We start from the raw sequence: 13,515 nt of genomic DNA, 5'->3' as shown, positions 1-13,515 counted from the left end.
TATTGGTTTGTATCTACACAAAATGCCCGGGTGCCAACCTGCTGATCGATTTAAGAAGCTATATTTCTTGGGTACTTCAGGGGCAATTCCGTGTAGGATGGTAACCTCAACCGGTACAAAAATACTTACATTTTTAATATTTTGGTATCTATGCATCAAGGCAAAATTGGGGCCAAAATATCTACATCATATGTATCAAAGACAATCATTCAATGCCCCAATGAAATCAATAAGGTTTTTATTTTTCTGTAATACATATGGTGCCGTTATTTGCCCCAGAATTGCTCCAGTTTTGCCTTTATACACAAACCCCATGATTTACTGGCGAGCTATTGAGGCAAAACCAAAAAACCCACACAGCCCAAATCACTAAAAATCAACATTTTATCACCTTTAAGCCATACCTCTGCATCTGAGAATAAACACAAATTGAATGAGGTGGACATGAAGAAAATCATCAAAGGTCAAGTCTGGTCACCGGAGTATAAGACATTGGATGCCACAAGCAGAAAAATGACAGACCCGGTTGGACCATAAAAACACAAACGTGTATGTAAACATTTTGAATTTGTAATTTACAAACAAAATGGTCATAATAAAATAAATGAATTTAAAAATAAATGTCCAAGACGTATTGAGTATATTTTTTATGCCCCTGGGCGAGAACCCGTGAGGGTGGGAAACGCGTTGGGTAATAGTATGCCGCTTCTCATGATAACTGCAGAGTAAAAAAAAAAATTTGGATTTAAAAAAAAAGAAACTCCAATTGTTTCTTTGGCATGATGCAACGCTAATTGGGACCTTTGTTTGCTACGAAGAGGGTTAACTACGGAGATTGCCCGCGACCGCACTGCCTTCTCTGAGAGTATAAGTTGATTGGTGTTTTCATAGTCCTTATCTGGTGGAAGAAGAGTGGTGGATTCAACAAGCCGTTGCACTGCCAGAGACCACAGAGGGATAGCAAGATCATTTCTTGATTTACTCGAGATGTATTAAAGCTGCAGTTCAAGCTGCCATTTAAAATATATATATATTTCTTTTTTTCCCATTCAATATGTGCAATAAAATCTGCACTCTGACATGTGATTAGCTAAGCTGCAGATCGATCAGTTCTCCTGTAATCGACTGTAATCGATCGCTTGCTCATGGTTATTTCATTCAGTTCTTGCACGGCATTTTGGGCAATGAAGTTCCTAGAATATGATTGACTGGGCAGTTACTAGATACAATTGGTGCACTGCTAGAGAGAGTGCGGGGCACAAGAGCCAGAGCGGGAAGGGGTCTGTCACTTTGGAAATGCTTCCTACATTAGAAACATTAAATATGTCTTTAAAACATTCTTTTTTTTTAAATGCCACAAGTATTTTCTCATAGTACAGAACTGATTTTTTTTTTTTTTTAAAAACCACACATGTAGGATATTGCTTGAACTGCAGCTTTAATAAACAAGCAACTAATCTGAAACAAATAGCTCCCAAAGTTTTAAAGAAAGCTGTTTCATGGGAGCATTGGCTGCCTCCCACATCTTCTTTATATTTAACAACTATAGCGTTGCTAGATATGGTTCTGATGAACAGTTACGAAGTTAAATGTTACAGGTCAGACTTTTGGAGTGAAACATTTGATCAATTTGAAATACCGTGACATAGTATACCTTTTAGAGTGTAATGAGTAGGACTGACAATTACACATTTATCGTATATAAATGTATATTTCTGCGCTTTCTCCGCTTTTTCCGCTTGCTCTGCAATGTGAGCCCTCTTCTGGGAGCTCACACTATAGGAGATCGTGGAGTTCTCCGGCGGACAGCAGCACGAGTCTTTGCAGCATTATTCACTTGGGACAGCGCATGGACTTCTGCCAACATTTCTAACTTTTAGAGTGTCCCTATATGCTTCAATATGTGGGCCACACTAAGACTTCTAAGAACATGCTTTTTGGAACATAACAGCAATATTGAGAGAGGCCATGAATCTCATTCAGTATCTATCCATTTCAAAATCATAACAAAAATCGTATACACGGTCTTTCATAGTTTCATAGTAGATGAGGTTAAAAAAAAGACATATGTCCATGAACTTTAACACATGCTAAATTTAGATGACGGATACTTCTCCTACATTTGTATTTACAGTATTTTGATCCAGAGGAAGGCAATAAAAAAAAACCTCAGTGAGGAATTCGTTTTGTTCAAATACTTTGGAGAGGTGGGCACAGACTCAACCTGCAGTTCAGAAAAGAAACTTACTGGATACATAAATTAGGAACAATAAATTTCTCTAAGATTACATTTAGAAATAGAATTGACTTGATTTCTCATGTAATATGATATATTTCTTCAGAAGTACTCATTCAGACATTCATTTTTGCCAGTTTATTTGTCTTTTCATTGTACTGTACTATTTTACATTTTTTATTGTTCACTTTTTATTCATCGATTTTTATATGAGTCCTCTGCTTCTGTTGATATTTAGACACATTTATTATCTCATAAAAAATGAATTTCAGTTTTATTAATTTTTGAAGAATAACACCCAAGTGGCTTTTTGTATTTTATGATGTTTATAATTATTATTGCATTTACCCCTACTATTTCTTTATATTATCTATATGATTATAAGTTGTATGTATACTTTGTTTCCATATATGACTATCTTGTTTCCGGTTTGCTAATGCCTACTAATTATTTTGGGTGGGCTACATATTTGGGTAGTAAATTATACAATTTGCCATCCCATGGGAATGATCATTGACGAGAACCCCCATACTGCTTGTTTTTGGGGGGACTTTTATCTGAATTTAAAATGTATTCATTTTTTGTTGAACATATTTTTTTTATTTTACTCCTCGTCTGTATCGGGTAAATTATATATACACATTACTGTTGTTTTAAAAAAAAAAAAAAATTTAATCTATATTGTATTTTCCTTTCTGTTCTCTTAAGAACTGAAAAAAGAAGAAAAATGCCTGCAATATAAATGAGTACATTTATATTGCAGGCGTTTTTTCTTCTTTTTTTCAGTTCTATTACACTTAAGTTACTTTCATTCAACTGGGAGTATAAATGAAGTTTTGAATCATACACATTATCTTTATATTGATCAAGAGCAAAATAATTAGATGGCCCACCCCCTTTTATTTAATTTTAATCGCACAGAAAATAGTTTTTTTTTTAAATCCTTATGATAACATCTTAATATGTGTACCAGAAACCTTCATCTGAAATCAATGTCTAAGTCTGTTTATAATCAGAACTACCACTTTCTGCAGGGAGGAGCCATGACAACTGTTTTTGGTGGGCCAATTCCAATTAAAGAGGGGCTTAGGAGACAAGGGTACAGGTTTTGTACCACCCATGTGTACCCTGTATTTGCCCCAAAGGCTGATCATCTTATGTATACAGGGCCAGCGATAGGGGGGAGCCGGGACAACTATCCTGGGCCTGGCAGCTGTGGGGGGCCAAGCCAGCTGGCGCTGGAAGTTGGGCCCAACATCGGCATCCGGCTGACGAGCCCAACATCCATGTTCAACTTCCAGGCGCCAGCTCTCTCTCCCTCCTTGCTGCGGACGCTCTCTCTTCTTCCCTGCAGCGGCTCCGGCCTCCAGTGTAAGCCCGCCACGCCCGCCCCACGTGCGTGCCGAAAGTTGGGCTCAACTTCCGGAGGGGTGCAGCACCGGAGACCTCCCATCAAGGTAAGGGGATAGTGTGTGTGTTATTGTTATATGGGGGGGTTATTGTGTTATGGAGGACGGTGATTTGAAAGGGAGAGAGAGGTGGGGGCAAGAGAGGGAGAGAGAAGTGGGGGTGTGAGAGGTCGCGGCGAGAGATGGATAAAGATAGGGGCAAGACAGAGAAAGAGAATGAGAGGGGGAGAGAGAGAGAGAGAGAGAGAGTGGTGGGAGAGGTGGAGGCGGAGAGCGAGAGAGAGGTGGGGCCAACAGAGGGAGAAAGAGGTGTGGGCGAGAGGAGAGGTGAGGGCATGAGAGGTGGGGACATGTGTGAGAGAGAGGTGGGGGCATGTGAGAGAGACAGGTGAGGGCATGAGGGGGAGAGAGATAGGGGCAACATAGGGAGAGAGAGTGCGAGAGAGGTAGGGCAAGAACGAGAGAGAGGTGCGGGCATGAGAGGGAGAGAGAGAGGTGCGTGTGTAACAGGGAGAGAGAGGTAGGGGCATGAAAGGGAGAGAGAGGTGGGGCGTGAGAGGGAGAAAGAGGTGGGAGAGAGAAGTGTGGGGTGAGACAGGGCAAGAGAGGTGTGGAGCCCCGCAGAAACGCTAGTCCTGAGTCCCGGGAAAGCTGTCTGCGGCCCGGAATGTATATACGAAACCACACAAACCAACATAACCCCTTATGAAGACCATTTCCAATTTAGGTTGGGAGTATTGGACACTATGGTATATCTATGAAATGTATGTGGGTAATATGTTGACGCCAAAATAACCATTTTCATGTTGCTTCCCCTGTGTAATGCTTAAGCTTTGTGTGTATGTGAGAGGTTTGGGGAATGTAGGAGAAATAAGGGGAGGGGCTACAATATTAAAATGGTATTTATCAAAATTGAAATGCGCAACAGCTGCAATTTTTTTGTTTTGTTTGTGTAAATGAGGCCACTAGATCTGAGTTGGCATTAAGCCCTCATTATACTCTAAAAGCAGACGTTTTACAGAAGAACAGATTAATCCAAGACAAAAGTCTTGCATCAGATCAAAGCGCAAACTGCGTCAACTTAATATACATCCCTCTATGTACTAATGACTCAGGTACTAAAGCAGCAGATCTGTTCTTTTTTCTTGGGGGGGTGGGGAGGTTGTGGCGGTTACCAGAACTTGGGACAACCGAGAGATAATCCATGGTCTTCCACCCTCCAGGAACACCACAGTTCCCGAGATTGTTGTCTTTGTGTCACTGTGTGATTCACAAAAAACCTATAAATATGGGCAGGGAGTGACCAATAGAAAGTTGCAACGTCATCTTCTACTGGCGCGAGCCTGACTTTATAACCATATTCTGGCGGACCAAACAATTCTCCTGGGAACCTGGAGGTGCCAGACTCCGATTAAACCCCACAGGTAGATAAGAAAATAACCGCTCCCCCACACAAAATAATGAGCAGGCTGCTGCTTTAACAGCAATATCTTGTTTTCCTTCCTTTTGCCTGCTATTATTTTAGCACTTCCTTGTTAACATCCTTATATGGCCTATTCCCCCCCAAAAAAGTTTTTATTTTTAAATAGAAACTCTAATCCAATGAGTCTTAAAACTATTAAGCAGTGTTTTCTTTTTATTTATCATTAGAACATATAAAGCAAACATTTCATCCAATCATTACTCCCTTTGAGAGAAACCGCTCTAAAAATAAACAAAATTCCAGCAAATATACCAGCATAAACGTGAAAATAATAAAAAGTAATATTTGTGAATAGCATAAAAGGGTATGTGACAGGGTGGATTCTCTGCCTAATAGCTACGCAGGAAAACATGTATAGCTACTGAGTCCAGCAGTGAGCTGGTTAATCTCCATCGGAGAGAGGTAATTGACCAGCTATCACCTGGCTTGTTAGGAGGGTTTAAAAGCCTGGATCTTCCTGCAGTCTGTATCTCTCTCTGGTGCAAGTACAGACCATACATGTGTGTCCTTGACTGCTAGGGACCCCAGGGCGTGCAGGTCTATATGGACTTCAATACGCTGGGGAACTGAACTTTGACCAAGGAAAGCCCTAACCTTTATTTTTCTAATCTGCACCTGGGCTGAGGAAAAGCCTACGTTTTTGCTTATGGCATTTTGGCACAATAAAAGCCTACATTTATTTTTCCCAAAAGTGTCTCCTATTTTCACATCTGTACACATCTCCTACAGGGTCGATGAGCCAAGCCAATATTACAGAGAAACCTGTGGACGGCAACATTTTTGTGTTGTGACTCTTTGCGTCAAATGTATCAAGGGCCTTGGAGTCAAGGAGTTACATGATGCACCGATTGTAATGACAAGAATCAATCTGTGGGCTAGATCCACAGATCTCTTTTATTGACTTAAAGCAGCAGTCCAAGTTGCCGTTTTTATTTTATTATTATTATTATTTACAATGCACACAATAAGTAATTAGATAAGTTGCCAATAAATCCGTTTTCTGTGGTCGATCGGCTAAGATTCGGCTCGGGGGTTCACTAAATGGCTGTCAGTGCAGCAGAAGAGGGCTAAAGATGCAAAATTCTGTGGGGAAGATCGCGTGACCAGACAGTCACTAGATACAATTGGTGCACTGGTAGAGAGAGGCTAGGGCCCAAAAAGGGGTGTGCCAGTGCCTGTTTCAGAAGAGGAAGGGGATGTGACTTTGTAAATGGTTGCTATACAAACAAAAATGCTTGTAACATTATAATACATAAAAAATGATATTTAAAGTTGTTTTTTAAAAACAAAAATGCTACAAGTATTTTCTCATAGTACAGAACTGATTTATTTAAAAAAACACACATGTAAGATATTGCTTGGTCTGAGACTTTAAGTTAATGTCTTGTTAAGTGCTAACGGAGATCTTGAAAGCTCGCTAACGCTCTGTTAAGTGTTGTTTTCGGCCGTAATGAGCCCTTGCGTTACTATAGCTGACATTGGTGCTATTGATATGCAAAAGAGGAGTTTCCCTCTAACAACGCATAGCCGCAGAGCTCCGTTACAGTTTACAAAGGGATTTAAGGATGCGTTAGGTCATAGCTAAAAATGGCGTTACTCACATCCAGACCCTGAAATACTGATTCCACAGGGTCTGGATCAGTGAACGACCACAGTTACGTTTGATTTTATTCTCGTATTGTTTTTTACAGGTTTCTTTTCCTCTTCGGTCTTCTCTTTATTTATTTTTTACACCTATTTGGGGTCTTGATGGGAGTAACTTCACCTTTGGGTAAGACAGGCTTAATGAGACATCTATGGATACAACAGATCCCATTGTGAAGCGCTCTTAAGAACTACCTCTATAATATATCATTTTATTTTTAATAATATATCAACTTAAATCGTTCTGCGAAATAAATAACCAAAGACTAAAACCAAATTTAAAAACTTGAACTGGAGATGCGACCTATTCCTTGTATAAGGGTGATTTGAAATAAATACATAGTTATAGTAGGGTAGGGATTGTATCTATGCTAGTTAATGATGATTCATATGTGGAGATGAATAACTCTACAGTAAATAGCTAAATCACTCAATATCTCTCAAAATACATAGTGCACAATAACATAAGTACACAGTGATAGATAAAGGAAGAAAGCATCTGCGAATCAATTGCGTGTAAAAAGAGAGAAAGAGATAGGGATCTTTAGAAGCTCCTACATCTATAATAACATTAAGGATGTAGTGTGACAGACAAGCTACACAAAGCTAGTCTCATCGCTTTAATATGATTTATTTGATAATTCTAGTGCTGTATTTTTGCCCCAGTTTTGCAGCTCTGGGCTTAGATACAGAACATTCCATAACATTTACATTTTCAGTGGCAGAACAAACGATGGAGAACAAGATAAGGGCATGACTGTCCATAAGGAAGGCAGAGACTCAGATGGGGGCCCTCGCTGCCAGTGGCTACGAGCGGGCCCGAGACAGGGTATGTGGATCTAGACGAACCCCCCCCCCACCTATTTCAGAGGGAGTCTAACAAAGATGCAATCAAGCAGTGAGGTCCGTCTGGGTCTAGCAGGCAGGCACAGGTACTGTAGCTCAAGGTGTCTTCCCACATAGCCAGGCCTGACAAGCGGAGGGGTTTAAGGGTTTAAAATGGTGAAAGGAGACAGCAGAACAGAAATACTTGGAAAAGATTCCCACCCACCCATCCCCATTTTCTTGTGATGCCTCACAAACATGCAGAGTTATGTCAATACAAGTTGCATCTCATCAGCGGGATGGCCACGCCAGCCTGATTATGGATGCTGGAAAATGCTAACATGGAGGCATTAACTGTATTTTCGGACCTCTGGTTACGTCCCAAAATGCGACTTGGCAGACGACTGTGCGGTCCGGCTGGCGCTGCCCAAAAATCAGAGGTAGAAAGCTGGGTGCCAGGTGTCCAGTTGGACCCAAGCAGCCACAGAAGGGGAGGGGGGGGAAGTTTTTGTGAAGCATTCCCAAGCGGGTTGGGGAGGATATCAGCCATACACTTTTTGAAGAACACATAGGTATAACCCCTTCCATGCTAGAGGAGACAGCAGTGCATGGCTTTGCATTCCCACGAGTTACTGGATCCATCAGATAATGGATTCATAGAATAGTTCTGCTTTAAAAAGAAAATACATAATATATTCCACTGAAGTCTGGGGCAGCTGGCGCTGTAGAGGAGAGATTCCCTTCCAATAAACATTCTCACTTATTGGAAGTCAGTTTTATTCATTCCCAGCATCATAACATCATACAATTAACACTGTGTCATGCTTTGAAGCCAGTGTTCCGAAAACAACACCTTCCTTTCAGAACTAAAGTCAATCACGTGATTCCGTGGCCCTTGACAGCAATTAATGAATAGAGCTCATTCCTCGGTGAGATTTGACAAGTCTGCATCTTATGCATACAATCAGGGGCACCAGTGGCAGCTAATTAGTGCAGCCTGTATGCATAGTACATGTTGCTGCTGCTGCTGCTGCTGCTGCTGTTGCTGCTATTTGTGGACACCATGTGAGTGCTCATTTGCATGTCATCACCCAGAATCCTTGGCTCCAGTGGAAGCATTGTATACTGAGTGATTATGGGGAAGTTTGAGATGTGAATGTGCTCATGAGTGGTATTTTTATTTGAGTTTTTGTCACCTTTTTTTTTTTACTCACCATAACTTACTTTGTGTACCTATTTGTAGAGGTATTTTCACTACACACACATATGTCTGGGGCAAGAGATGCCCCCCCCCCCCCCACCCCCCTGTATGTTGCTGATAGAGACATAGCATTACCTGCTCTTCATACTGGGGGCTGCCTGCTCTAACCAGAGTGCTGAGCAGGCTCTGAGTGGTCTGGTTGTCAGTCTCAGTACTGTAGATCAGACGCAATGGGACTGTGTCCTCTCTCCCTGGGAACCTGTTTTCTTTCTTTCTCTGCATTTCTGTCAGCCAGGCGTCTCCTAACACAGATAAAGAAAAAAACATACAATTACACTGAAATGGTTTCTTGGTCCATTTGTGGCTCTGATGATGAGAGGTCCTACTCTGCAGGGCCTGCAGCACCTTATTTCTCCATGTACCTAATTATCATCTAATACATAATAACTCTCACTGTCCCCTCACTATCCCAAAGGAGAAGGGAGAAATTAATCACAATCCGCAAGGAGAGATCTAGTCAGCCATGGTTTAAACTTGCTATGTTATATAGCCCAGAAGTGGTTACTGTACCATTCTCTAATATACAGGAATTCCCTGCAGAAATGATGGGGGTCGTTGCTGCATTTACAAATAAGTGTAGTCTTCACTGACTAGTGATATCACATTTGGGTGCTTTATACAAGAAAGAGGCTTTTGAATCAGGGGTTTATATATATACAAGGTGTATACTGTATATCACAGCCTTTTCTAATGTGTGTCCACAGAGGCGACTCGTGAAGATAACATGTAGGGCAGTCCTGCTATCTGGTGCACTAAACAGCACAAATTGGCTTAATGCATCTATATTAGTTAAATAGGCTGACCTTACTGTCACTACTACCATCCAATGGATAACCACATGATCGGGGGCAGGCTCAGAACGTAAAAACAGCTGCCACACACGTCCCCCAAAAATAACCTTTCATTAGCTGCATAGTGAAGGAGCAACTAGCACATCGCAGGTAGCCGAGTGTCCCTGGCCATCTAGAGCACTATGGTCATCTGTATAGGGACAGATGTGCCTGCAGAGCGGTGGGAGTATCTTCTTCACCCAGCACGAACCTGCCTGGTACTGTAGGTCACGGGTGGATCAGGTTGTATTCCCCTGTGCAACGTGTTTCCAGCTCAATGCAGTGAAATCGGAGGAGACTACAGCTGGTTTCAAACAGGCATGTGTTAGAATGGCTTAAACCACCGCAGTGCCTTCCAGAAATAGAGATCAGCATGGAAACCAGAGGCTGATAACATCTCGCCATGCAGCTTGATGCAAGCCAGTGACTTACCTGCCTGGGTGCTGGCATAAACCAGATAGATGGATCCAATCACACAACCAATCCATGAAACCAAGCAACCTGCAGTCTGCATGGCCGATACCATCAGATCACCACATATCCCAATATCAGAGAAATCTTGGCATGCTGATGGCTTCTGTTGTGATCTCTCCCCTAATGAATCTCTGTCCTAGTCTCACGCTGGGCTTCCCTAGTGCTGCATTGTGCTGTGCTGGTTTCCATTAGGGTTCTTGTGCTTTTACTGCATTGGGTGGTTTGATGGGGATGAGAGGATTGAAGCACCTCCCAGGTTTCCTCATCCACATGCACAGCCACATCCTAACACACATCAATATATGAGCCTGCAGAAGCCGCCTCCTTACAGGGAGAAGGACCTCTTGCACACTGGGAAATGTAGTTTTATGTCACGTTTGGCTTCCTGCTGCTACTGAAATGTAACGTCCAGCACACTGCATTTTTTTTGTTGTAGCTACTAATTACACATGCAAGTATACACATTCATTACATCGTGTGATTCTCTCTTTAAATTCAGTTTATTTTAGCTACTGTATATTCAGGCAGTTGTTTCATCATTGGCAGAAAATATATGCTGTCCATGGTTTTGAAAGATGTATACAGTACAGTATTTTATTTATGCTTAGAAGGCAGAAAGGGAGAGATGCTTCCTAAAATAAATCCCTTATTCAGCTGAAAGTAGCTTGGCTTTCTCACAGTATACACTGGTTACAAATGTGAGGAAGGTGGACATGGTAATATAGAACACTATTTAAAAGACAATGTCTGCCCTCAATTTCTTTTTTATGATGTTAAATTTGTAATGAACGTTTTAAGCTGTCTATCCTTTCCTATTATCCCGGTATTGCTGCTTAAGTAATACTGTGGGAAATAAGATACAACTGCTTGTATTTTTTGGGCGTATAAAAAAAAAAGGCATTCTGAGGGCTTTTTTATAAGTGTTTTTGTTCAATTAAATAAAGAATAAATAATATTATAAATTATTGAAGCCAGCTGGCTGAAACACCGCCAAATATTTGCAATTGTATTGTGCAATTGTTAGTGGACTCTTAGAATTAAACATTTAAATAAATCACCAATAATCAAAGGGCCCTATATTACATTGCCTGGCATTGTGCTGTGGATGTAAAGGTCTAGTATTTTCAATACAACAGCATAAAAGATTTCTCCAGCATGGCTGCAGTATGTTGCCAATACTGTGAGTAACTGATTTGGTACTTGGTGAGTAATAGGAATCTCACCGATCTGTCTACATTGAACCTCTCGAAATATACTGGCTATTCTGGCATGGGACACAATCAGGGTTGGTTTAACCACTACGCAAACTAGGTGGTCGCCTAGAGGGCTAACATTTGTGGGACACCAAATTTTGCAGATCTAGGAGAGCGTCTAGTTTGAATACTGGCCAAAAAAGGATGAGAAGGATGGCGGCTGCAGTGGAAGCAGTACAGGGAGAGGAGGGCGGTGGGGACAGACCCAGCTGTTTGACCCAGAAGTCAGTGAAAACGTCCGGAGTCTGCCGCCTGGAAGGACCTCTCCCACTCCAGTCCACAGGTAGGGACATTTAAATAAGAGGGGATAGGGAGAGAAATGGGAGTGAGAAAGAGAGAGAATGGGGATAAGGGAGAGAGAGAATGGGGGGTGACGGAGAGAGTGAATGGGAGTGACAGAGATGGAATGGGGGAGAGGGAATGGGGGGTGAGGGGATGGGGGGTGAGGGGATGGGAGGGAGAGGGAGAATGGAGGTGGGGGAGTGAGGGAGAGAGAATGGGGTGGGGAAGAGAGAAGAGAGAATGGGGGGGGGGTGATGGAAATAGAGGTGAGGGGGAGTGTGTGTGACGTGCATTTATTCTAGTACATGTCCCATATTGAAAGTTAATTGAGGGCAAGGGGTGCACGGCTGAAGGTTTGGATATGGCGCCTAATATCCTTGCACCGGCCCTGGACACAATCTGTGGTACTGCTGGACACATACACTGTGTACACGTATATGGTATGTTGAAACACGTCCTAGAAAGTCTGCAGCCAAGGAAAGAAAATATACGTGCAGCACCTATTTCCCATCCTACAGGAGATCTGGCTGTTACATGGTGAACTCTGGTGCTGTCAGCTCACCTGGGTCGTACAGGAGGTCTGAGAGCTCCGCTTGTGTTGTATGGTAGCAACAACAGGGCAGGCTTTTCTTCCTTAGGCCGCGCTTACAGTCCTTGCTACGGCGACACGACGGCGTGACGTCATCCGTCGCCATTTTAGCAGCGATTTTTGCTTATAGTGTTTGAGACGAGACGGCGACCGGGGGGCGTGGCAAGGGCATGGTCGTGAGCGGTTCACCCTCATTTTCATTGACTTCCAGCGATTGCGACCAAGCTGTCGCTCCGTCGCATCGCTCCTACTATAGGCGTACGCGACGGATTCAATACATTTGTTTTGACGCGACGTAGCATCACCGGGACTATCAGCGCGGCCTTAGGGTGCAGCATCTCCATGCCATGAGGATCCTGATAGAGGCAGGATGGTCCCCACAGGCAACTATCTTCTCCAAAGACTACACAGCATAGTTGGTACAACTGCATCTTTATTCTGTACACTGCATGGCATCCTCCACAATCCCTGAAGTGGACCCCAGAGGCTTGAGGCCTCAGGAGTCCGTCCTAAGCTCATTTACCCCCTGGCGGAGTAAAGGGGAATCAATCCCACCCCCCTGAGGGAGGGGAGACACACACCAGCACACAATTTGGTGGAGTGCCAGCTTTTATACCCGGGGAGGGGCTTGTAACCCTGCCCCATAAGAGGGCAGGCCCAGGTACAGGCAGGCATCACACCATCTGCATGTTACCCAGTCAGTACCATCCCCAGGTATGACACTCCAACTGCCGGTTAGGCCTGCCCCTGGATATGGCTACATTGTACCCATCCAGACTGCAACTGCAGGCTAGGCCCTGTGCAGGAGTTTAACCTAACACTCCCTGTTCCTATTAGGACTTATAGTGTTGAGGCCAGTGGAAAGGCTACAGCCAGGGGCACTAAGCTACATATGTACAATGAATGCTAAAGCCATCATTTGCATTTGCAGTCAGAACAGCGTTCCGGCATTTCTAAAGGACCCCCTCTTTCGACACCCCATCCACCAGCTCTACCAGGTGGCAGCCCACCCAAGTGGTCCCAAATATAGAAGTTAGGACCCATCGGAAGTCGGTCTGATTTCCGCAATTACCATCTGGGTGGGACCTCTAAGCCACCGCCACTTATGGACTCTCTCTACAGGTAAGGCCCCTCGGGCAGAAGGGGGGGGGGGTGTCTTTTTAAAAACAAAATTGCGCCAAGGCCCATAAGTGACTAGTTCCGACCCTGGTCTGAGCATCACAATTTTA

General features: G+C 43.0%; 1 protein-coding gene across 8 annotated transcripts in view; it reads right to left on the bottom strand.

Annotated features, from left to right (window-relative positions):
* ADAM22 (ADAM metallopeptidase domain 22) overlaps window positions 1-10,466 on the bottom strand; it is a 280,087-nt gene extending 269,621 nt beyond the window's left edge. For 4 of the 8 annotated variants that reach the window (XM_075587460.1, XM_075587463.1, XM_075587462.1 and 1 more), the window contains exons 1-2: window positions 10,121-10,465; window positions 8,934-9,100 (exon numbers count right to left, since the gene is read on the bottom strand). In XM_075587460.1, the coding sequence (XP_075443575.1) occupies window positions 8,934-9,100; window positions 10,121-10,214 (261 nt within the window). In that variant the 5' untranslated portion in view covers window positions 10,215-10,465. Of the gene's footprint in view, window positions 1-8,933; window positions 9,101-10,120 lie in introns of all 8 variants that reach the window. The other 4 variants (XM_075587464.1, XM_075587466.1, XM_075587468.1 and 1 more) reach the window with 3 other exon arrangements.
* Between the last annotated feature and the right edge of the window lie 3,049 nt (window positions 10,467-13,515).

The sequence above is a fragment of the Ascaphus truei genome, chromosome 2, assembly GCF_040206685.1.
Source record: "Ascaphus truei isolate aAscTru1 chromosome 2, aAscTru1.hap1, whole genome shotgun sequence".
NCBI lineage: Eukaryota > Metazoa > Chordata > Amphibia > Anura > Ascaphidae > Ascaphus > Ascaphus truei.
The sequence above is the reverse complement of the archived record's forward strand: the minus strand, read 5'-3'. Positions and strand labels throughout refer to the sequence as shown.